Genomic DNA, 24735 nt, shown 5'->3' with positions numbered 1-24735 from the left:
TGTTTAAGAGATTCTTAAAATTGACCATTCAATGAGGATTAGTGAAATGGTAACGTTTTCTTTTCTCCTTTCATTCTTTTATATGCATAAATAAAGTTTTTTTTTTTACATATGACATTTGAATTATAAGTGCAAACATTGAAAACTAGTCATATTTGTTCATTATCCAAATCAGAGATGCAAAAATATATAGATAAATTGCCATCTCGGGAAAAATACAAAATCATTCATTAATTTCTATGTCTGTTTTTTTTTCAGACTCGAAGAAAAAACTTTGGACTAAATTTCCATAAATATTACCTTGAACTATGGTCCTTATAATTTTAAAACGAAAAATGACCTGTTGACCTTTGTTTCATTTCACTAAATACAATAAACTAAAGATAAACAAACAAAATTGAAAATGAAACCTTTCGCATCTTCACCAAGAAGAAAAAAGAAATGTGTGATCTTTCAAAAAAAAAGTGAGATTGAATTGATTATATCTAAAAAGTGATTTGACAACAACTTAGGAATTGTACAATAATGAATGGTAACTCAACATGTGTCTTAATTTGTCTTTTTTGGTTTCATAATCTATGTGTAATATTGCATCAAAATTTATTGACACTTTTTTTTTCATTTTATAGAGAAAAAACCCTTAAATGCTACATCCTTTTTATAGAAAAAAAGGCAAATCCAAAGCTTATGCCATTCTGATACCAAATTATATTTTAAACATTGTCTCATTCAACCTTCGTCAGCTACTCGAGCTTCTTTTTTTTCTTCTAATTTTTAGTTGCTCGTTTTTTACTTAACATAATCTTTGGCCTTTAAACAAATTACAAAACAAAACAAAAAAATATATATATCAATTAATCAAAAATGATAAAACAAATGAAATCATTTTTATGTGAATCATTCGTTGGAAGAATCATTCCATTGAAATTGATCATTAGATGTATGGAATGTTACACGATAATAAGAGAATTTAAGAGGTTTATTTGGAAATATAGACAGAGAATAAAGCTTTTCCAAATTCGAAATGATACGTTTAGAAATGATTTGGTATGTAATTATGTTACATCGTTCGAGTGAAACACAATGCGCGGAATTATAGTGTGCACGTTAATCAATTGCAATTATATGATGGTTGGCTATGCGAATAATTTTTAAATAAAGTGCCGATAGGGTGTTCTTAATAACAATGCCATTCATTGTATCATATCGGCCACTTAATATCATTGTGCATCGTATGCGCTTTGGATAAGTACATAGAATGAGGTGAGGCTGTGCTTTTTCACTCAACGCGCACATCTTTGACTTAAGTCGTGATTTAAAGAGGAACATTTCATTTCTCGCTCGATTGCAACGCTGCATTTTTTGATAATGTATTTTTCACAATTTATTCGCACTACATTTGGAACAAACCATCCGATAATTTTTTATCAAATATATTGTTCTTTCCACACTTTGATAAACACTTCATTTTATACAAAACGGAATATTAAAATTTACGGATAGAGTATGCAAGTTAATTGGTATTTTTGGAATAAAATTAAGCCAAAATCATTTTCGACATGTGTTTCAATCGATAATCCAGACCATTTCTGTTTGAGCTGTATTTCATATTCGCGTGTATTCGACAATCTTTTATCACTTCACTGCTTTCATAGAAATAATAAAGTTTTTTGGTTTTTTTGTTTGTTTTCGTTTTTAAATTGTGAGTATCGTTAAAACTAATTGATTGTTGATTGGAGTGTATGGTGAAATGATTTTCTTGTGTGTATGTGTAATTTCTTTAGTTATTTTGGTCACTTGCGCGTGTAAATTTGAATTGATGCATACGCTAAATGGCACAATGGGCAATCTTCTGATTCCTTTTTGCCGGAGGAGTGGTGTGTATGTGTGTAATTTAAAAAAAAAAGAAGAAAATCAACAAAAAAAGAGTTGATATCTATATGTACAAATCCCCAAAAATACGGCAAATTTATGTACAATCAGAATATGATGGAATGTTTGTTTCGTTTATTTTGTTCGTTTCTTCGTTATTTAGCCGTCTAACGGATGACCCAAATAAACCATTGACACTTCGGTGTTCCCATATACCGCCGATACAGTTGGATAAAATGTTTTATCAGGTAAATCTAAATGAGAGAAATATCATCAAATTTTAAATTTTATTACGAAAAGAGAGAGGGAGAGAGAGAAAAACACCGCCATACTCACCTCTAAAAGCGACACCTAGAAATTCGTAATTTTTTTCAAATGATAGCGTATTATCGTCACAATCCAGAATGACTCGTATCCGTTCGCCAACTTGATATTTTGGTGCATTGTTTAGCAATGGATAACTACCGATTGCATCACCATTATGCAATAAATGATTATCAACTAAATTCCATCCCCAGCTTTGATCGTCAGCGCCGAGCAATGCCACATAGCCGGGACACTGAAGTGGAGCATCACGTGTTGATATTCCAACGACAGCAACGGTACCAAGTGGCCCTTCCCACATCACTTCCCATGCATGACGTCCCTGACGAAAGCCAATTTTACCTCGTGATCCATCCGTACTTTGTGCCACCGGATTTCTATGGGTTAACGAAAGAAAAAACGGAATTGTAAGTGATTTGTGTTTGAGTGTGTGTGTGTGCGCGCGTGTAACATTAGATTTTATTTGTGTAATATAAAAACAATGTTGCGGTGAACTATGTTGCGGTGTCGCTTAATTGGATATAAAAGCTAATTGAATATGTCAACAACGGCCACAGCACGATTATTATATAGTGAATTGATGAAATATCATGTGACATGGCCTACCTGTGCAATGTGAATCCACTTGGTTTGATAAATACATTACGGGAGCAATCGTTTGGATTCCATGCGTGAAAAAATGCTCGCAATTTTGCTTTATACGTTGGGACTGATGACAATAAATCGGATTTAATGGCATCTTCGGCCAATTTTCGTATGCAATGCATTCGCCACACATCATTATTTTCATCATTTAAATATCTATACCAGTTTTTACACACCAGCGAACAATTTCGCAAATCACGTAAATCTAAGTACGAAAAAATTGCTTCTAATATATTATCGGGTAGATGTGTGACAATAGCCGCCTCGTTCATTTTCAACCACACTCTCTATCACTCAATCGCACAATGTGTTATAGATTGCACGTAACACACTTTCTTTGATTATTTTCGTTCGGTGTTCGGTTTGTGTTTGGCTTCGTAGTCACAAATTCAAAAATTAAATAGATGAAGAAAAAACGGAAAAGAAAACTGAAAAAATCATAAATTGTGCGAGCAATTGAATTTGCTCACGTAAAACTGAATTCGCTGCTTTCAGATCTCTGTTGCAAATCCGCGCGAAGAAATCACAATGCGATAAAAGTGAACATTGAAATGAAAATGTGTGTCGTCGGCGAATCAATTTCAAATGGAAACATAAAATCAAATTGCAAATTATAATGAGGAGGCATCAACGTTTGCTTGGCTTCTTGCGCGGATGTTTCTTGACACTCTCTCTCACCTCTCGACGACCGACGACGACGACGAATGGTGGTAATTCTTGCTTGCAATTGCAAGGCAAACACAATGAACACGTAAAAGTTTCGATGCGCTTTTCTTATCAGTTTTCGTCGATTTTTTCGTTCAACTAAATCCTAAACACACAATTATCTGAACACTCTAAAACTAATTCTCGCTTTTTTTTCTCTCACTATTGTAGGTTTTTTTAGCTTATCCAGTTCACATATACACAAAAAATATCACCACGAAGGAAGAACTTGTTATTCCAAATCGTAAATTGTCAAACATTTAGGCACATGCGTATTAGCATACTTTTGCGAAAAATAAAAAAACAAATGAACAAATCGAGCGAAAATATGCCATCACAATCCATTTGCAATTGAATCGGGCGCAAACTATTTTCCGAATTTAATTTTCTTCCGGAATATTTTGAAAGTGCCGATGACAGTATCCCATTATTATTGTGCATTTAACCGATCGTTTGTTTGTTTTGTTCCCAAGCTAATTGATTTCATACACTCTGGCTCCATCTCTGTGTCAGTAATGTCCATGCGAGTGATTTTTTTCAGTTTAGTAGCATAAAATATTCAAGATATTTCATAAAATGATGGATAGAAGCTAGATTCTAAGGAAACCACATCTTGAAAATTCTTTTTTAATTCAATAGGGTTGACAATTCGGCAGTAATTTAAAATATGAACAACTGAAAACAAAAATAATGCATACGCATGCAGAGGGCGAGATTGAAATGCAGAATTGACAGTTCACCAATACAAATGTCGGTCAGTTGTTTGGAATAAAGAACAACATTGACGTACCCGTGACTTATATATTTCTCTCCATGTTGAACTCATATTTCTATCTCATTTACGCACCGTGCCACAATAACATTTGGCTTTTGTTTTTGTTCAGTCACACATTGACTCTGGCATTTAACACACAGCAGATGTATGTGTGTGTGTCAGTATGCGTAAGTGCGACAGCTATAGAACAAACATTCATATACACTAAGCGGGTGAAAGAGAGAAAAGTTCCAAAGAGAGATGCTAATATATGAGATGGAAGTAATATGACAAAAACGAGAGACGAGAAAGGAAATAACAAAAAAAAATACGCTCTATGAGGTTTTTCAATGGAAAAAACAATATGGCGAACACTTGTTGGAATTTTTTCTCTCTCTCAATTCATCTCTCTTGTTTCTGTCGTGCAACTCTCGTTGTTGTTGCTCTGTTGCTGTATGTATGTAATGCTTTCTTGCTCTCTTGCTGGATGTATGTCTCTTTGGCTCTCACTATGTGTGTCCGCAACAATGATTTTACTGTTGTGATATGCACGACAAGACGAGAGAGTGTTTGAGTTGTGAAAAATGTTCGCGCAACAGCGAAAAACAATAAATTTTCTGTTTTCTTAGTGTTATTTTTTTGTGTGTGCATTTATAATTTTAAATTTTTTATACATTGCATTTGCTTCCGATTTATTTTTGACAATCAACAAACTTTTTTTTCGAGAAAAAAAGGAGAACATTTCGTTAGTTCATTCATACAAGTCTATACAATATTTTTATTAAAAAAATAAGATACGAAGAGAAAAAGTGAAGAAAGAAAAAGGAAGAAGAAAAAAAAAATCGCGATTCGTTGCAATTTATTCGGTGTGATGTATCTGTTTCATTTATATTTCTGTGATCCAAAAATGATTTGAGAGTTGCGGTGTAATCGGTGTGGTTTTTATTATTTTGTCTCGATGAACAATGTTCTATTTCTCCGTGTTTAAATTTTGAGACGAAACCGACACAGTGAGAGACAGAGAAAGAAAAACAAAAACAAAACGTTTGGCCGAGCACACCAACCCAAACGGCTCCTCATTGAAACAATAGAAAGTAAATAGAAAACAAACAATTCAGCGTGAAATAGAGATGAAAAATAACGAAGATGTGAAAAATAACAACCAAGAATTTCGACAAGATAAAAAATTAAATAAAACAATGAGCATTTCGTGACGAAAACATACACAAATTATAAAAATTTGAACATTTCTATACAGAAAATTGGTATACGTCAAAATACAAAATCAAAGAGACTGAAAGTGCCTTGTTTTATGCTTCATTTTTTTTCTTTTCTTCTGCCAATAATTTCTTTACATCAATAAGCAACCAATTACAAAATTATACCAAGTGATCCATGTGTGTATAAAGAGTGCGAGTGCCAGAATGTGCGAGTGTGAATAGATGGTACGTCAAAATATTTGGAATTATGGAACGGTAGGGACTAGAAGTCCTGAATTAGTGAATCAATTTTTGTTTTAAATTAATTAGTTCGAAATATATGCAGAGACTCTATTCGATCTATAAAATAAGTGTGCTTCGTATTGTTTTTCCATTTTTCGCTGGCGATCGCGTAAATATTTTGCAATGAACATCAAATTGATGAATTTGTGTATTTTGCCAAAGCGTAAAAAATGTTCCAAATATCAAATATGAAATAAGTGTAATTGAAACGTATTCACATTTGCACGAATTAAAAAGAAGCAACGGAGTAGAAAGAAAAAAAATTATCACAAACTTCCAGAACCGAATCTATTCATTCAAATGGTAAATATTGAATCGATTTCGTAAATAGAAAGACACATATACGCGTGACTCAATAAATGTTATTACGTTCGCAATTGTTTTCTCGACATATTTTGTTTGTTCGATTGACCCGACCCATCTTTCATCTCAGTCTGATAGAGTTTTTTTTTTGAAATAAATTTTTAATAATCGATCGAATACAATCGATCCTCGATCGCAAATCATTCAATTAACGCATTTCGATATCACGCGAACAAAATGAGATCATACACAATAGTATTGATCATCGCATTGCGTTTGCATTGTTTGACATGTATTAAGTCGAAGACACCGATCGAACGATGAGAGGGAGTATAAACCGAATTAAACCTGTGAAAAATTTAATTCGAATTAAGAGAAGAAAAAAAAACGCCAAATGTTGTTACACCACCATCATCATTATGAGATGTGAGGAACCCGATTTCGATTCATAACCAAATGAATCACACACAAATACATGCACAGCAAATAACAGACAGACACAGAGAGAGTGAACGAATGAAAGAAAGAGCGAGTTGAAAAAGTGACCTAAGCACAACAGCCTAACAATAACCGAAAACAACAACACACTCCGACACACACACACACAAACGCAAACAGCATATCTATCTAACTTGATGATTATATTTTGTGTATTTGCCTCTCGTTCTGTTACTGCTGCTGCTGCTGCTGCTTCTGCTGTTGTTGATTCTTCTTTTTCGTTTTCTTGAAACGTTGTGTGTGCTGTGTGTTTTTTTCTCTACTATTTCTTCTGCTGTTGTTGTTCTTTTCATTAGTATTCTCTCGATCGTTTTTCCTTTATACAAAACATTTTTTTTCTCTACTTTACTGAAGCTTCGCAGAGAGTGAGCCTCTCTCAATGTATAATAGCGATTTTTAAGGTTATTTTGTTCATTATACGCAATGCTGAGTATGCACAAACGATCATTGCAATTTCAATTAAAAATCAATGATAAAATTTCAATAAACAGATCAAAAGCAATCGATAAAGCTGTGACCTGATAACATGGAATACATACAAAGAACATTTTGTACATTGAGTGTGGCCAGCCATTTTATTGGTTAGTTTTCCATCAATTTAAGTGAAAAATCTTTAAAAAAATCAAATTGAAGTGCTAAATATCAATGGCAAACATCCGTAGTTAAGTCATGTACAAAGCGAATATTTGTTTTGAAGCTGTGTGCGCTTGATAAAACTCTATTGGACGATCGGATTGGAAATGCGCACATGATAAAACTCGAACCAAAATTTTGCGACATTCATTCATGGTGTATCGACTACCATAACACGATCTTATCTCTATTTTTTTTTTGTTTAGAGAGATTGTTCCAGAGAGACAACATTAGTCATATATATATATACAAAACGTGAAAACCTTAAGTGCTGAATATAACATAAATGAAAACTACATTACGGATAGACTGATATCGTTTTGAATGTTCAAATAAAGAATGTGAAATTGTTTTACAGTATTTATCATATGAAGAACAAAGCATAAATAAATCAAACGGTACGTGTTAGTTTTTTTTATCATTATACAAATTTTGAGTATGCGAATCATTCATAAATCAACAACATTGTGAGAAAAATGAGACAGACACAGAGAGAGAGAGGATAAGAGAGCGAAGAGATTTAACAAATGTAGTAAATTTAGGGCAATCTTATATGAAATATAGTATAATCGATATCAAAGCCCGGGCGATATCAATTTAAAAGCTAATAAAACAAAGGAATAATGGCTTGAGTAAATCACTGTACTGATAATGTTTAAAAGTAGTTCGATCGGTAGCTTATCAACACCACAGCAGTAAAATGGTCTTGTGAAATTGACTAAAGCAAATGTTCTATTGTTTTCATGTGTGTTTGCATGTATTTGGTTGAGTGTGCGTGTGTGTGTTCCTTGAATTGCGACCAATATGCATGTGTATGTGTCTGGTGAATCTGCGAAATCCGCCCGCAAAACCAAAATATAATCGGCGGCAAAGCACAGCTGAATTCAATCGAGATTGAAATACAAAACTACTGCAGCTATTGTCAATAAAGTATAATTGAAAGTGAGTGAGTGCGATAGAGCGAATGGGATAGTGTTGATTTGAATGTGTTTTTTTTTATATTCGAGTGTATTGTGCTGACGACCATTTTGCAATTTCCATGCACACGCTGCAACCGCTGCTGGTTTTGTTTGGTCGTTGTCGCCGTCATCATCGTCGTCGTCGTTGTCGGTTGATTTTGACAGTCAGCAGCGCGCATAAGGGTGTAGTAGCCCGCTGGCTTAATCGGCGTTTGCATACACATCCGTATGTATTTGCACTATATTCGCCTTTTTATTAGTAAACATTGTGGAGAGCGCGCGCGGTCGCTGCACAGAAATAGTTTCACATAAAATTCGAACAACAAAATACGAAAAATACGAGGAGTGATAAAAAAACGCAACAGCGCCGTCAAAATCTCGAACAATTCAAGCACAAGAAAAAGACACAACAATAGCAAATGAATGCACAAACCGAAGTAATAAAAATATGTACACAACAACAATAACAACAACAACGATTTAGTGCACATACGGTATTCCTTGAAATAATTCGTTTCGATTCATGTAAATGTGTGAATGGGTTTTAAGTTTTGTTGAGTTTGACGTGTTTAGTCGAAAAAAAAAAGAAATATAAGATATATTCAAGTGCAATTTCTTTTCTGGTTTATTTTGCAAAGTGAGAGACAGAAAGAAAACGAATAAATACAATTTTCTCTTCAAGTCAAGTGCATTTGAAAAGTGCATGTGCAAGCGGAACACGACTTGGCATGAAAATACGTACTAAGTCGTAAATTTGATGAAGAAAAAAAAAAAGAATGTATAAATAGTTATGCAGAAAGAGAGTCGAAAAGCCATACTAGTGTGATTCAAAGATGAAATATTGTTTACAAATTCCAAGAAAGTGCAAAAAAATTTATTATCGCTTCCGAAGAAAAACACACACCGAGAGATATAGAAATAGAAAAGAGAGAGTATGTTCAGTGTGTTTGTGCATTACAAAGTATCTGTGTGTATATATTTATGTGTGTGTGTGTGTAAAACAGATAGAGGAGAGATGCACTTCGTGCTCAAATTTGGTCGGCTTAATCAAATACAGTATGCAGACTGTATAGACGATTTCCACCAATGATAGGATTTCAAAATATAAACAAAGTATAGAGATAGACACGATGAACATTGCCTGGAATAAACAAACATAAAATTAAAAACAACAACAACAACAAATTTGATTCGTCGCCGCATTTTTTTGTTTTCGTTTCTTTCGCTTTAACTCATTCCGATTCCGTTCGTTGCACGAGCAATTGTGATAAATGAAACACAAGATATATGCCCAATAAAGTGTATAAAGAGTGACAACGAATACGCATTGTGTATTGTAGACGCGCACGCAAATACATAGATACACATCCAGCCAGCCAGCCAGCTAACAAACGCAAGGCAGCCAGTCTAAACAACAAACCGTAAAAACTGTGAACCATTGAAATCCCATAATCTGCGCCCAAAAAACCACACACAGATATCCCATATTTATATATATATATATATCGAACATACGTTTCTCGCCACTGCGATGCCAAAGAGACATCGATAGCGAGAGAAGACAGAACACACAGTGCGAAGCGCATATATACGCCATACATAACAGTGTACCATTCGATTGTTGATGTTGTTATAGTTTTTTTTTGTTCAACTACACTCTCGAGCCCAAATGCATTCTTCGTTCGTTTCATGTTCATGTCAGTGTGTAGTTTTATGGTTCTGTCATGTGTGCATTTGCTTGCGTGTATTCGAATGTGTATGTGTGGCAAACGTAAATTTTTTTCGTTTCGCTAGAAAGAGAGAGAAATGCACTGTGCGAAGTGAATATCTAGGCGAGTTCATGCCGAATAAAAGTAAGACCATTTGCCATTATTAACAATGGATCGCAACAGCAATGGTAACGGGCGACGGTACTCTGATTAAAATGCCGATTTTGGGATATTGCAAACGGATCGATAGAAAATTGTATATCACCAATTTTGGTAATATTCCAAGTTTATCTGGCTCACTTTACATGCCAAAAACTCCAAATGCAACGAAGACATTCGATACGTTTTTCTCTATGCTCAATCACGCGATTCAATGCCCATTGTTTTTTTCTATCGGACCATTTTAAATTTCACTCCTCTTTTGCCCAAAGAACATGTTCTGTTTCGTTTTTATTTTTCACCTTCATTTCTTCCCAAAAGGATCATTCGCGCACAAAATTAAAGGCAATCGCTGATGTTCCCATTTTGAACGTACAATAAGTGTGGTTACTCTTTTTTTATCTGTTTTATTGCTTCGGTGGGTTAATGCATCCTGCGTTTGAAGTGCATTGAAAGCAAAACAAAATCACGGCACGGTCAACCGCTTTTATAAATGCGATTTTTTAAGAGCACTGAAGCTGTAGCCACACAGTCGCAACAACAACAACAACAACAAAAATTATGTCGATAAAATATGCTCTGAATACATAAGTTCTATTCGCAATCACTACCATGCCAATGGCAATGTTTAGAATATACAAAGAAAAAGTGCCATTCGATTCTCATTGTTGTTGTTGCCGTTGTGTTTTTTTCATTCAATTTGTTGTGGATTTTTTTTTGTTGTTGTTTTGTATTACGCACTATACTCCGGATTTGTGTAAGTGTGCACGGATTTGCTAATTGTTGTTTCGCGAATTACTCGTGCATTTTATTCCAGAGCAGCAATTTTCAATATGTTTGTTGTTTGGTGCGTTCTTTTTTTTTCATTCATTCATTCTTGCACATTCATTTTGTTTGCATTTGGTGTGGTGTGCATGTGCTGGCTGGATTTTTTTTCGGTAAACGCATTTTGCCAGCGCTCAGTCAACAATTACGGGAATAAATCATATGGAAACTAACGCTCATTTGCAAACAAGAAATAATGAGAAAAAAAAAATACTCATAGCGCATTTGTTTATGAGATAAACGCGAATGATTACGAGATTGAATGTGCATGCAAATGATCTCAACCACTCGCACATACATACATACCAAAACATACGGTGAGTGCTCAATGATGGTGATGGTGATGAAGTTGATGGGATCACTATGAATGGAGTCTCTCAATCGAGAGATGATGAAAAAGAAAAAACGAACGAGCAACAATTGGAGTATAAAAATGTAATCTGGTTATACACACAAACACACGAAAAAAAACCCCGCAAAAATACAGAGATTCACAAAGACACATAAAAACGAATCGAAAAACCACATTCGAAAAATATCATATTCACCGTGTGTGAAATGAGTGTGGCAGTGACGACAAAATCGTACGCCCAAATCGAAATTGCACGTCTTGCCATTTCTTGCTAGACATGCCATAATGATTTCACCATGAGCTAGCGCGTTCATTTCATTTTCTCGAATGGCGCGCGAATTCGAAACGATGGAGAGAAGAAAAAAAACAGCACACTAATAACAAAAGACACACACAGAGACACCAAGCTAAGCAACAAAAATTGAAACGGGGCTCTTATTACTTTTTTTTCGCGATACATTTTCTAAATTTCTTTCTAATAAAATTTAAAATAAAAAAACATCGACTGGAAATGAGTGTGTATGTGAAAAGAAACGTGACCGAAAATTGTCGTCAGTTGTTCAGTACATGTATATCAAAATGCCCGACCTTTTTGTTTCCCGATGTATCATGCATGAGTTATGACAATTTTTTTTGTTGTTGTTTCGTTTCGTTTGTGAATTGTTGCGATTTTTTTTTGTGTGTTGTGTTTTCCGTTCGGTTTAGTTTTATGTTTATACAAAATTTATGTTGACTTTTACGGTTTTTTTTTCTTCTCTCTTCTGGTTTGGTGTTGTCGTTCGTTTATTGGTTTCGTATATTGGCCTATGTAAGAATTTGCATTGCGTGGCACATATCACAGACCATGGTTTGTGTAATGGAATGCGTCTAACACGAAATGTAACCACTTATCACATAATAAATTCAAATGAGAAGAAAAATGCGAACAACTCATAAACGAACGGCTGGCGCTTTGAACAATTTCAATTTGAAAAACGGCGAAGAAAAATGTTGACAAAGCACAGTGGTGCAAATTCCGTAAGTGAAAAGAGGCCAATCGGTTCAAATAATTATCCAATTTGCCTGATATTGGTTGATCTTTTTCGCTGTCCATATGTGTGCGCGCCTTTTTCTATGCATTTCAAACCGTAGCAATTAAACATTTTATGGTGTTGAGGCGATACAGCAATTTGTACTTGCTTTGAAAAAAAAAGAAGAAGAAAATGCGGTCATATTACACAACATAAAACATCCGATGACGACGAACCGAGAACAATGTTCGTTGATATGCTCATTAAACGAAGTAAGCTCGATTCTTTTCAAAGAATTGGTCGCGCCATGCGCGATATCTCTCTTCGCACTTCCGCAAAATGTAAGCACTTAATCGAACTCACTTTATACTTTGCACAAACAGCAAAATCGAACAAACTGTGCTGGCGATGTAATGAAGGGAATATAACAACAGCTCACTTTTTCCCCCTTTTACTAATTGCGAACCGTAATTCATTAAATTAAAGAAGAAAGAGACCAAGTAGATGAAAAATTGTGCCGACAATGAAGTCGATCATATTTTAATTGTACGCATATAATAATAAATTAAATTTTCATCATCACCATTCGACACCGACGATTCGACACAATAAATATTTATTAATTAACGCGAAAAAAAAGTACATTAAAATACATTTACCAATAAATAATAATTAAACGATCATACAGATCACCTAATGGATTTAATGATTTGTTAAACCTTTTGACTTATCGAACGAGCTCATTTACTCGCCCTGTTTCATTAAAATCCAGTACAAAACTTGTTTTAATTGAGATAAAATGAAAGCAATCACTGTTTAATTAAAGCCATGATGAACATCGGTAGTAGATTGGCGATATTGACGATCGGCATATGCCCATAGACATTTTGAATGTTCATTTGTATGCTGAATGTTGATTTTCTTTGCCAAAAAAAAGAGTATGAAATGTTGTGATTGAAGTAGTTGCGCAAAAAACGTGGCTTATTTTCTGTTCACTTTGTACTTATCGAACATATCGATCGCACAAAAATGAGCACAAAGTAAAACTCGTAAAAAGTGAAAATGTGACATAATATTTCAAAATTATCACCGCCACAATCAAAGCATCTCACAACCATAAAAATTGAACTGTTGATTTAAGTTCTCTTTTTTTTCTGTTGGCATTCGATTATGTATACATTAGGGTGTTTTTCATATCTGCAAATGAAAAAATGGTAGTTCTCAATTTAAAGAGGGTCAAATTTCATGCCAATTGATAGCAATCACAAAACATAGAGATTGGCATTACGACTTCCCGAAGCAAACAAAAAACTATGGTCAAGTCAATGCCAATTGCCATGCGGTGAATAAATACTTACATGAAAACTCTTCCCGAATGTACTCTATCTATCCATGAACTATTATCGAAGGACTAAAATATTGGCATAGAAATTCAATACCTATTCTATGAACATCAAATAGAATAGATAGAGAACAACCTATACATATTCTTTCCTCTAAATTCTATCGATAGAACCTGGGTCACTAAATCGACCCAGCTACATATAATATCCTATTACATTAATTAGTTTCAAATTTTAAATTCATCGATCTTAATTCTATCTCGTTAGTGGATTCGAATCCATCTTGGATAGACGAGGCGTTCAACGGTGAAGTTACGATGCAGCTCAAATCCGAAAAGTCCACAATGGCCTTGACAACAAAGAGAAAACACACATAAATTTGTTAATTAAAACAAAATAGTATTATATGCTTCAATTTCAATCACTTTCTCATTCGGAATCCAATTTTAATTCAATGAATAAATTACCTTTGTACATTATCAGCTTTGCAGCTGCAATGTCCCGGTGCCAAATAGTGTTCAGGACGGCCAAATAGTCTTCCTCTTCGGCGACATAAAAGTCATCATCAAGTAGCATGTAATCCTCTGTAAAATCGATGACATTTTCGTCGCGAATAATGCCTGGTAGCTGAGCAACGTTGTTAACCGCATCGTATGCCGCGTTTTGTCGCCAGTTTTTTCGGTAACAAATGACCTTTGACACAAAACCAACAGCTTGATTTGGATTCGCAACCATTGCATCGCGCAATTCTTGTCGTTCCGATAGCAGCATTCGTTTGCTCTTCATCGTCACGATTTTTTCGGGTAGTTTCAATCCTTCTGGCCAGTCGTTGTTATCTGGCACACACCATTCGCACACTTTGAAACGATGACCCAATGTTTCCAAAGGAAATGGCTCGAAGCAGCGTGCACACAGTCGAGACGTTCGGAACTCATTCACCATTTTCACCACGTTGCCCAGCATTTTCTTAAAACTTTTAATCAGCTTCCGGTTACCAGGGCAGCGAATGTTCTTTTTAATCTTTATCGGCGAGTTGGGTGAGATATTCGCCGCTCCCAAGAAAATTATGCAAGGCTTACCATTTGTCTATTTGGACACAAGAATATATTTTTCTTATTAACAAATCAAATATATTCAACAAATGATCTATGTTTTGTTCTTACCAGCATTGCAGCAATCTTGTCACATACTCGATTCGATTCGATATATTTATCAAATCGTAGACGGGTGTATCTTTCGCTCGTATACACGTCAATGGCTTTCTTCATAATCCTCAAGCGATGACTTATATAGTCTCTCCAATTTTCTCCTTTTGGACTCGGCATTTGCGGATAACGGGTTCGGTCATTTCGATCGTTTTGTTCAAAGGCGACAAACCCACGTGTCCACCGCTTCGCTTTTCGGTTTCGTACTCCTTGCTTCGTCAGGTAATGATATTTCTTACTGCTGGTCTTGAAATTCATCTGTGTGTGTGTGTGTGAGAGAGAGAGAGAGAGAGAGAGAGAGAAAATGAATGGAATAAATCACACGATGAAATGAAATGCATACTGAGAAATCACAAACACATACCTCTTTGCCGGAGTCGATATGCCGTCTAACGGTCGCGTTCCACGTTTTCATGCCCGGATCGATTCCCAATTCGTAGATGTAAACGCCATCTTCGTAACGCTTTTTTATGAGTTCATCACTCACCAACTGTTCCAATGTATTTCGCGATACGTCGTATAAAATCGATGCTGACACACCATCGGTTACAACATGATAATGAAATTCTTTGTTCGCGTTCAATATTCCATTGATTTTGTTCATGTCGAAAATCTCATTGAAATAATGAACCTTGTTTTCACAGACATGTGTACCATCAACTTGGCGTCCATACTCATCTAACGGGATGATTTTGGTTTCACACATCATTCGATACAATATATCGGCATCAATTTTAATATTCTTTCGCAAATGTGTGCAAATTGGTAATACTGAAAGATTTTTGATTATGGGAAGCTCAATGTCAGCCGGAATATTTTCGAGGTTGTTTTGTACCCAATTGTGATAATCATCGATCTTTTTTTGCATATGAAGCCACATTGGCAACGTCGCGAACCAATTCTCTTTTGTATCTTTTGCGATGTTGTCGTCTTTTGGTCCGCCAATATTTCGCACACAAGTGAGCAACCGATTCCGTTTGTCCAATCTAATCGCATCACCTCTGGTTGAATCGTATCTTTCAATGGCCCACTTCACTGCATTGTTGACATCATGTTCATCAAATACGTCGTTTGGATCCAGATTGTCGACGTTGTGTTCCCACACCAACAATCTCAGGTACTCACGAAGTCGTTTGTCATCGTGTGTGGTGAGGTTGGTTATGGCATTTCGTGCATGTTGTTGGAATAAATATCTCATAAGATTCCCAAAATAATCATTATTGGGCCATGCGAACCGATTGTCTCCGTCCAATGCCTCGACTATGTCTCGAAATTCAGGCACCATGTCGTTCTCTTCTTTATATTTGCGCAACACAGCAAAGAAGCATCCTTCAATTATGTGGATACCATCACCTTCATCAAAAAATTTCCAGTTGTTCGTCAAAATGGCCTCTTCATTGGCAAGTTTCACTTTGTGTAAAAACAAAAGCGACGCCAGCTCACAGATTTTTGTACACTCGATACTCTTCTTCGCAATCCATGGCAGCACAATATCGTGATATTCCTCTTTGACTGCCGTTGCGGCGGATACCTTTATGGCTAACAATCCACTTTCTTCTGGAAGTTTGCCCACTTTACGTCTTTTCGGTCTCGATCCACATATAGCACCAACTCCTTTTCTTTTTCGTCCGCTCATTGTCAATATCGAATTCTAAAAATAGAATTTTAATGCAATTGCAATGAAGAATAAATTTTTTCGATACGACATAAAAAAATGCTACTGAACACAATGACTTTCTATTGTTTTTTTTTTTTTTCTTTGAGAGCACAATAAAATAAATGTCTAACTCACTTTAACTCAATTCCGAGTGCAGCAATCAGTTCAATTCAATTGGCACAAAAAACACTATAAAATGAATGTTCAAATGAATCTAATTGCGGAATAGAGAAGAGATAAATATGCACACAAAAATTCAAACTTCAAAATGATCTTACTTTGATGAACTCAGCGACATAACTGATGTCTGAATTTTCGTCTTGTTGCGAAATTCAGATGGCGAACGGTTCAAATACTCAAAAAGATCGAAAAGTGTTGAAATATTACCATATTGTTTTGCAAATATTCTGCCCTCCATTTTATAAAGCAGAACCAAATACAAAATTAACGGAAAAATGACAATAGAATGCATTATTATTGCAAACAAAACATTTTCTTGACTCGAAATACAGTAGTGGAATTTATTGATTATAATTGTTGTGTTCTTTTGCACATTCAGATGACAAACTGAACACTATCGAAAGAGTTGTCTCAAGTTTGATGTAAATGAAACTGGAACGTTGACTGTCAACGAACGGTCAAAAAACGAGACAGTCAGCAATGTATTAGTACAATCGAATCAATGGTATTTGATATTCAAACAAACGGATACATATTGCTTGCCTTTTGACGATGCTAGTCAGTGACTAGTAGTCACATGTATGTGTGTGAGTGAGATGATGAAATTATAGGAGAAAAATATTAGCATACAAAACGCAATACTTTGTTGATTTGAAACAGTAAACACAACGCTCATTTGATATAAACAAAATTGAAACTGCGAAATGTCATCGCAGTATTGATGGACTTTTGAAATTTGGCCGTTAACAAAAATAAAAATGTATGTACATTTTCCGATGTTGTTCAGAATATTTATTATTATTTCATTAGTTCGGCAACGCTATGTTTATGTTTGTTTATTTTGAATTTCCCATTTGGAGCCTACACGACTTTATATAACTAGAGGTGTACGAAATTACGCATGACTCAACAGTCCCGCTTCGGGAAGTCGTAATACCAATCTCTATGTTTTGTGATTGCTATCAATTGGCATGAAATTTGACCCTCTTTAAATTGAAACATACCATTTTTTTAATTATAGATATGGGAAACACTCTAGTATACATTCTTATTATATCTAAAAATAGGTCAATCCTAGTGCGGCGCATTAGATCACATCCATTCGTTGTGATCCTGTCGCAGGCACTGAAATAATATGTATGATACAAACCAAATATTGATTTTTGCGCTAAAAATCGGTGTCTGAAATAAATTTAATGTTTGCTTGTGTTTTCTCGATTTTATTATTTTAATCGTGCAACAATTTAATTGGCAATCATGCACCAACCACAAGAGTGAGAAAAGGAGATCGAGCGAGAGAGAGAGAGACGAGCGAGATTTTAATGTGTGATTTGCGTTGTGCGATGTCAATCCGGCTGTCGTTCACGAAAAGAAGAAAAAAAACCTGAAAACATATGTGCATTAAATGCTAATCGAATGAAGTCATATCTTAATGGCCATATAACCACACACGAAACAAGCCTCAATTTATTTACCTTATTGTGCTGAAATCACAAACAAAAATCGCTTTTTCTGCCAACATTTTTCGGTTGTGTGTGACAATAATAAAAATTAACAAAAAATACAATAGCTATTGTGTTTTTAATTTTGACGAAAAAAAAATTTACATGATGACCACATTGGTTTCAATGACAAACATTGGATTTGATGGAACATTTAACGCATTCGCAACACCGCACATACACAATTGAAATGTTTAACACAGTTTTTTTTTCTCCTCCGACCCGGATGGAATTAAGAATGCATTCGGTCAGGTTTGATATGCAATATAGGCGACAATGCATCATTCCTGGTGGCGTCCAGCGCTATCAAAACAATATCACATTCCTATATCAAATTGAACAAGTCAAGCTGTTCTCTCTCCCTCTCTCTTCGTTTTGTACGGGCACACTGCGTATCCTATATTAATATTATATCGGACTTTGTTGCTTTTTTTTTATGAATCATAAAAAAATGTTTTATAAAACAAAAATCAAATGAGCAGAAAAAATGCTAATGCCTAATAGTTGATGGTTTATGAAATGTGTGTGTGTGTGGTGTTCAAACGAGTTGCGACTTTGACAGGCATATACAAGCCCATGTGTCTCTTTATGCATGTGGAACTCTAATTAAATATTACATCATTTTACGCTTTATTTGTTCGCTCGCCATTCGCTCTCTCGCTCACACACTCTCTTATCTACTTTTTTTAAAAAACTTTTTCACGATTTTAATAAATTTGTGTTTTGTCTCCTTCATATTTAGCAAACAAACAAAAATTTAAAATAATAAAAAAAAAACTAAGAAGCACGATCAAGAGAGATAAAGCAGCAATTGATTGGATAGGTATTTTGTGTGCGATCAGTGTATGCACACACAAAACACGACTATTAAGAATTTATGGATAGCACGTCACAGCCGGGACTGCCGGAGAGGTGAGTTGTACACATTATTTTTTTTTCTCTTGATAAATTTTACGCATCTTATTTGCATTCAATATTATTGATTTGACGATTTAATGTGTGTAAATTTGTGTGCGTGTGTGTATTTTGTAACTAAAATTTTGTTTGATGCACAAAAATCATATTTATACGAATCAAAAGTTCATAAATCAAGAAACGTTTGCTCGGGCATTTTTTACAATTATATTTTATTTCCTTTCGCCCAAATTTATATATTGACGTTTGACAAGTTTCTCGTTTTATTTGAATTATAATAAGTTGCTGTAAATTTAATCAAAAAGAAGTAACTGCCAATAACAAATTGCCGTTTGCATGGTAAAGATCGGACGGTGTGTGCGATTGAATAAATAGATAGCCAATTTGATGTATTGAAAAATTTCGTGTATATGAAATTGATAGTTGCTCGTAATTATATTCATTGAATGCATGCTCTTTTTTTCATTCGATTAAATGTGGGTCAATTTATGACATGAACTTGATTTCTTTGTTAAAATATTAATTCAAAATGTTAGTCATTAAATTTATCAAATGAATTATAATTTGCTTGTTTAAATTGAGGATAACAACTGTACCCAGATACAATGTTTAGAATCAACTTTCCATTTCATTATCATGAATGAATTACTAGTTTAGCAGGAAAGAGAACAAAAAAAAAAACACACACAATGAAAGGAATTTTGTTTGGAATTTCGATGCTGTCAAGTCTGAAGAAGAATAATTTGAACGAAAAATGAGTGATCTTCAATGCTGGATATGATATCGAAATTCAACCGAAAGATGAAAGTATTTATGAATGTGTTCTGTTTAGTGTCTGTCAAATGTGTTTTATCATTGAAGTAATTTGGAAATATGAGGAACAAAAATAACAACATTCCTTAAATGAATGAAATTAGGCAATATCTAATCGCTCAATAGAAAAAGAAACGGAAAACGCACACACACACATACACAAAATAACAAAACAAAAACTTAAAAGGCTGGATGGAATTTATCGAACAACTGAAATTAACAGTCAATAATATGGCCTATGGCACATGTATGTATGTGTGTGTGTGCGTTTCTTTTTTTTTTGTTTCGGAATGGGAAATTCCGTGCACACATTTTGTTGAAACATTTTTTCAAATTTTTATTCTTGCCAAACAAACAAACATCTGAAAAATTATTACACACACAAGTGAATGAATTGCACATTTCAACCAATTCCAATTCATCGTTTCCGATAACTCTTCAAAATCAACAATCGCATCAACAGATCTCAAGGCGGCGGAACTTATTTAAATGGTGCTAGTCATAGACGTCCACAAACACTAATGTCGCCGGTAGGAGTTGAACGCAATAAAAATGATAAAATCGAATTAACCATAACCATTCAAAAGGATGCTTCTGGCTATGGCATGAAGGTAGTGTATTTGCTTTCTTTTTTCATTATTTTAATTATTATTTGTTTCATTTTATTTCGTTAAACATTTTCTGTTTATATATTTTTTTTCTCCATTCGGTTCTCTGTGTCTTTTTTTTTGTTGAACAACACAAAGAATGCAAAAAAACAACGAATTATGACGTTCAGCAAATTTTTTTTGTTTTTTTTTTTCTGTCGTTCGTCGTTGGAATGGAATGCCATCACGAAATGTTTATATACACTGCATTCTGTATGTTGCAATTGTAAGCTTATAGACTATCTGCACAATCAATCAAGCGAATATCAAAAAATCGAGAAATATTTTTGATCGCATCTTTTTCTATCTTTCGGTCGTAACGTGAAAAATAACCAACTCTCGCTATCTCTGTCGATTAAAACGGTACAAATGACGTCAAACCACTCCATTAGTCATATGTAAACCAATGATGAATACGAAAAAGAACATATTCCAATAAATTGTGATTGGTTGGTTTGTCGATGGCACTTTCGACATAAAATCGATTCACCCAAACAAAAGCCAATTAGACGCAGCTTAAAACGGTTTATTTGCATTGAAGTCTTTTTACATATTTAAAATCTTACTCAAGTCACATTGCTGCTTTCATCAGAAAAAGAAAGAAGTTCTGGTTGTTCGTCTGTATTTTTATGTAGCAGTCGAAACACAAAAATCCATTTTTGACATCGTTCAATTGCATTATTGAATTGTTCATAGTGTAAGATACAAAGATAACAAAACAAAAGTGCGTTTACGTTTCGGAATGCTATTGATAAAGTAGTCACATATTAACCACATTTTGTAAATCGGTTTGACCATAAAAGCGAAACTGCGTTTTAATTGTTTTCACTTTTTTTTCTCCATTTTTCGCTTCAATGTTGAAAATTTGATAAGTCGCTAAGTGAGTGCAACTTAACGCATAACAATAAATAATATTAGATTCCAGTGGTGGTATGTTTTTCTTTCACTCTGTTCAAATTTCATTTTTTTTAATTCTTCTTTCTTTCTCAATAATTCGATATACGAACGACACTGAAGTTAAAAGAGTGTATGAGAAACATGCGTCAATGACTCAGTATGCAGAAGAAAGGCAAAACGCTACAAAATAACAATGACAAACGGTTTAAAGACAGAGAAACGCGCTCATGTGTCCCCTCCCCCTCCCGAAACGAAAGATTGATTTGCCGAGCATTGAACTTCCCGCATTTTTTCCACATTCTCTCTCTCTCTCTCTCTCTTTCTCACACAAAACAAGAGTCGCACGCACTCTTCTGCACCATATTACGCATTTTATTACACTGCATATTTCACATGAATGTGCGACAAACAAATATTCTCGTTCAACAAATGCGATTAGTCTTTTCGAAATATGTATTAATTTCTTCGCTCCCTCGGCATTTTTATTTCACATCTTTGAGAATTTTGTGTGTGTTCGTGTTTGTGTGCATACATATATTGCATGGCATATGATCATGCTTCTACGCGGTTTCATTTTTAATTACTGGCTGCAGTGAAGAGCTAAATAACAAAACATAATCTTTATTGTAGCATTAATTTATTGATCGCAAGCCTTAAATTACACAACATAATCTGTTCACAATATGTGTATATGTGCAATGCACATAAACTCTCTTGACCTGTACGGGTCAATTTCATTGAAAGGAATCGAATTAAAAAGAAAATGGTTCGACAAAAGAAAAGCAGGCTGGCAACAACCATACGTAAACGACATATCCAAATTTGTATATACTATGACAATATCAATGGCGTGATATTGTGAGATTGTTTGCACAGCATAAGACCTCATACACACATAAGCGCGCGCGTGTGTGTGCACGTTTTGATGTTCTCAATATGAATGCCAGAAGAATCAGCAGTGTATATTTTGCATATACACACATCTCGAATCGATTGATTGATTGTGTCAATGTGATATTGTCTAAACAAAGGCGAATTTTTTTTATGTTATTTCTTTTCGCAGAAATTCCAATTGACTTGAATTGATTCGACCTAACGACATAAAATGTGCTTCTTTGTGATTGCTCCTTAAAATTACTCATACATTTGTTCACTTTTGTCGTTTCTTCCTTTCGTTTTGTTTATTCTTTTGAATTGATTACATTTATTTTATATTATTTATTAGGTATCGGGTGATAAACCTGTCTTTGTCGAAAGCGTCAAGACAGGAGGTGCGGCTCACATGGCTGGTTTAATGGAAGGTGATATGATTGTCAAGGTAGGCGAAATCACACAAAATGTAACCGCTATACGGTTTGTTTTATTGAATTGCACAATTCACCGCATTGACACTGTTGTCTCACAAATGTATGTCCGTTGACGCACGTTTGTTTGTTTGCCACCACAACAATGCAAGCAACCCGAATCAATACACGGCATGAAGACAAACCGATTGTCCAACGCAAAGACGTTGCCGAGGACAAGAAAATAATAAAATAATATTGCATGTATGCACACAGAACGTGAACCATGAAACAATTTCTTGTGGCGCGGCCAATCCGTTAAACAGGCGAATTGTGCGCCGTCGCATTTCGTCGAATTGTGTGAATTGAAACGTTGGCAATTATGTGAATTGCGCGAATAAATTAATCAATTTATCAATCCACAAACAGATAGTAATTATCTTCCATCAAACCGCGGTAGAAACATTGCTCCGGGCAGGAGTAAACAAGCGTGCGTGCGAGTACATGCTCAAATACAATTTCTTTTTTTTTTTATGATTCGCGCAGCACCAGAACAGCACACTTCAAGAATGAAGTACAAAATACAATTCAGTTTAGATTTTAAGTGGGAAGAAAAACTGTGCCAATTTAGCGTTTGCGTGTACTAGTTGGTTTAAGAAAATTGCGGTTGAATGTTCTTTTACAATTTGTTCTACGTGCGTATTGATTATTTTGCATTATCATAAAAAACAAAAACATAAAGTCGTTGCGAACAATGTGTGATTTGAATATCTAGTTCAACAGTGTAAGAAAAAAACGTTGGTCAATTTGTATGCATGGTTAAAATAGAAGACGTTTCATTTAGTTAGATGGTTTAATATTAATTATATTGCTGTAATGTACGTCAATTTATTTTGCGAAATTTCTACTTTTATTTTGAATTTTGAGTAATTTATTGTGAGTGCACGGGTTTTTTTTAAATTGCAATATCTAAACTGAGAACGGCTTTCGTTGTGGCCGGAAATAGTTTTTTTTTTGTCTTTGCGATCGATCTTTCGTCCTCAGCATTAGAAGTATTTGGTTTTATACCAGACATTTTTTTTTAGAGTGGCAATGTTAAACATTGTACACACATTATTTAGATGCTTACATGTGTTTAACGCTTGCAAATAAAGCTCATCAAAAAGAATTATAAACTTTTTGGTTTGTTTTATTTTCTTCTTTCGATTGTTGTTGTTGATCTAACACGCTCCAATCGGTGTGAAGAGCTTATTTTTATTTTAATTATATTCACACTTATGTTTCCGGTTTTGATTTGTGTATTTTTTCTTGTCTATTTTCGCATTTCAGGTGAACGGTGAAGAGGCCAAAACTTTGAATCATACAAAAGTCGTGCATTTAATTAAAGGTAAGAAACAAAGAATAAACATATTTGATTTTCACTTTAGTTCAATTCATTCATTCAACAAACACTCAACCATCTTTTTTTATTCCGTTGCTTTCTGCGCTTCTGCACACAAACTATGAATTCTGAGCTGATGAAATATGCTATGCTTCAACACGAAATCAACGTCAAGCACACTCTCTCTAGACTTAATATCACTGAGAGTTCCTATATAAATCAACAATTACGTAAATATAATCTCAAAGTGTATATATATATACTTTTCCGTTTGATGTACGAGCGCACAATATTTACAGAATCAAGTGCACACTACATCGCATTGAATTAATTAGACGTGTGTGTTTTTTTTATACACAAATTTCCACGGTATTTGCGAAATCTCAATTTTGCAATTTCTCTGGCGTTGATTTGATTTCTCTCCAAATGTGTACATTTTTTTCTTCAACCATTCGATTGTGAGAAAAAAATATCACCGAAACCAGTGTCGATCATTTACATTTTGAGGCAAAATTGCAATCATTATTTGTGCAGTTGCACAGCGAATGGAGATAATGAGAAACAAGCACAATAAAGGGATGTGATGTTTGTCTTACAATTGACACGTGTTGATTAATCACTAACAAGATTAAATCTAAATTCAGTCGAAATTCTTGCCATCG

At 34.6% G+C, this 24735-nt stretch overlaps 3 protein-coding genes across 8 annotated transcripts in view; 1 reads left to right on the top strand and 2 right to left on the bottom strand.

Annotated features, from left to right (window-relative positions):
• Positions 1-428: 428 nt before the first annotated feature.
• On the bottom strand, positions 429-4044 carry LOC116342181 (F-box/SPRY domain-containing protein 1). The gene is made up of 3 exons (XM_031769685.1): positions 2803-4044; positions 2209-2573; positions 429-2126 (listed from the first exon to the last, which is right to left on the bottom strand). Exons 1-3 carry the CDS (start codon positions 3111-3113, stop codon positions 2032-2034), a joined length of 771 nt encoding a protein of 256 aa, XP_031625545.1. The 5' UTR covers positions 3114-4044; the 3' UTR covers positions 429-2031.
• A 961-nt stretch (positions 4045-5005) lies between these two features.
• The window catches only part of LOC116340198, a 62388-nt gene continuing 42658 nt past the window's right edge, over positions 5006-24735 (top strand). The window contains exons 1-6 of one of the 5 annotated variants that reach the window (XM_031766524.1): positions 5006-6105; positions 7443-7634; positions 18880-19049; positions 20329-20476; positions 22635-22727; positions 24022-24079. In XM_031766524.1, coding sequence (XP_031622384.1) covers positions 19015-19049; positions 20329-20476; positions 22635-22727; positions 24022-24079 — 334 coding nt within the window. In that variant the 5' untranslated portion in view covers positions 5006-6105; positions 7443-7634; positions 18880-19014. The remainder of the gene's footprint in view (positions 6106-7442; positions 7635-18879; positions 19050-20328; positions 20477-22634; positions 22728-24021; positions 24080-24735) is intronic. The other 4 variants (XM_031766562.1, XM_031766544.1, XM_031766534.1 and 1 more) reach the window with 4 other exon arrangements.
• Positions 12913-16632, bottom strand: LOC116340218. Of its 2 annotated transcripts, XM_031766574.1 has the most exons (6): positions 16591-16632; positions 15163-16449; positions 14757-15056; positions 14061-14679; positions 13609-13942; positions 12913-13447 (listed from the first exon to the last, which is right to left on the bottom strand). In XM_031766574.1, exons 2-5 carry the CDS (start codon positions 16432-16434, stop codon positions 13857-13859), a joined length of 2277 nt encoding a protein of 758 aa, XP_031622434.1. In that variant the 5' UTR covers positions 16435-16449; positions 16591-16632; the 3' UTR covers positions 12913-13447; positions 13609-13856. The 2 variants fall into 2 exon arrangements, with proteins under 2 accessions (XP_031622434.1, XP_031622445.1); XM_031766585.1 differs by lacking the exon at positions 16591-16632 and having other exon boundaries at positions 15163-16485.

This window comes from Contarinia nasturtii, unplaced genomic scaffold (assembly GCF_009176525.2).
Source record: "Contarinia nasturtii isolate CC-2019 unplaced genomic scaffold, AAFC_CNas_1.1 Cnas_scaffold_129, whole genome shotgun sequence".
In the NCBI taxonomy this organism is placed as follows: Eukaryota; Metazoa; Arthropoda; class Insecta; order Diptera; family Cecidomyiidae; genus Contarinia; species Contarinia nasturtii.
This window is presented reverse-complemented; position numbering and strand designations above follow the sequence as displayed.

Excerpts from the sequence above, each read along its gene's own strand:
- LOC116340218 (XM_031766574.1), bottom strand. The coding sequence starts at position 16,434 with ATGAGCGGACGAAAAAGAAAAGGAGTTGGTGCTATATGTGGATCGAGA. Across the intron at positions 15,057-15,162 it reads ATATCGACTCCGGCAAAGAG|ATGAATTTCAAGACCAGCAG; the intron begins GTATGTGTTTGT and ends ACACACACACAG. Across the intron at positions 13,943-14,060 it reads AAAGCTGATAATGTACAAAG|GCCATTGTGGACTTTTCGGA; the intron begins GTAATTTATTCA and ends TTTGTTGTCAAG.
- LOC116342181 (XM_031769685.1), bottom strand. The coding sequence starts at position 3,113 with ATGAACGAGGCGGCTATTGTCACACATCTACCCGATAATATATTAGAA. Across the intron at positions 2,574-2,802 it reads AGTGGATTCACATTGCACAG|AAATCCGGTGGCACAAAGTA; the intron begins GTAGGCCATGTC and ends GTTAACCCATAG. Across the intron at positions 2,127-2,208 it reads TCTAGGTGTCGCTTTTAGAG|ATTTACCTGATAAAACATTT; the intron begins GTGAGTATGGCG and ends TCTCTCATTTAG.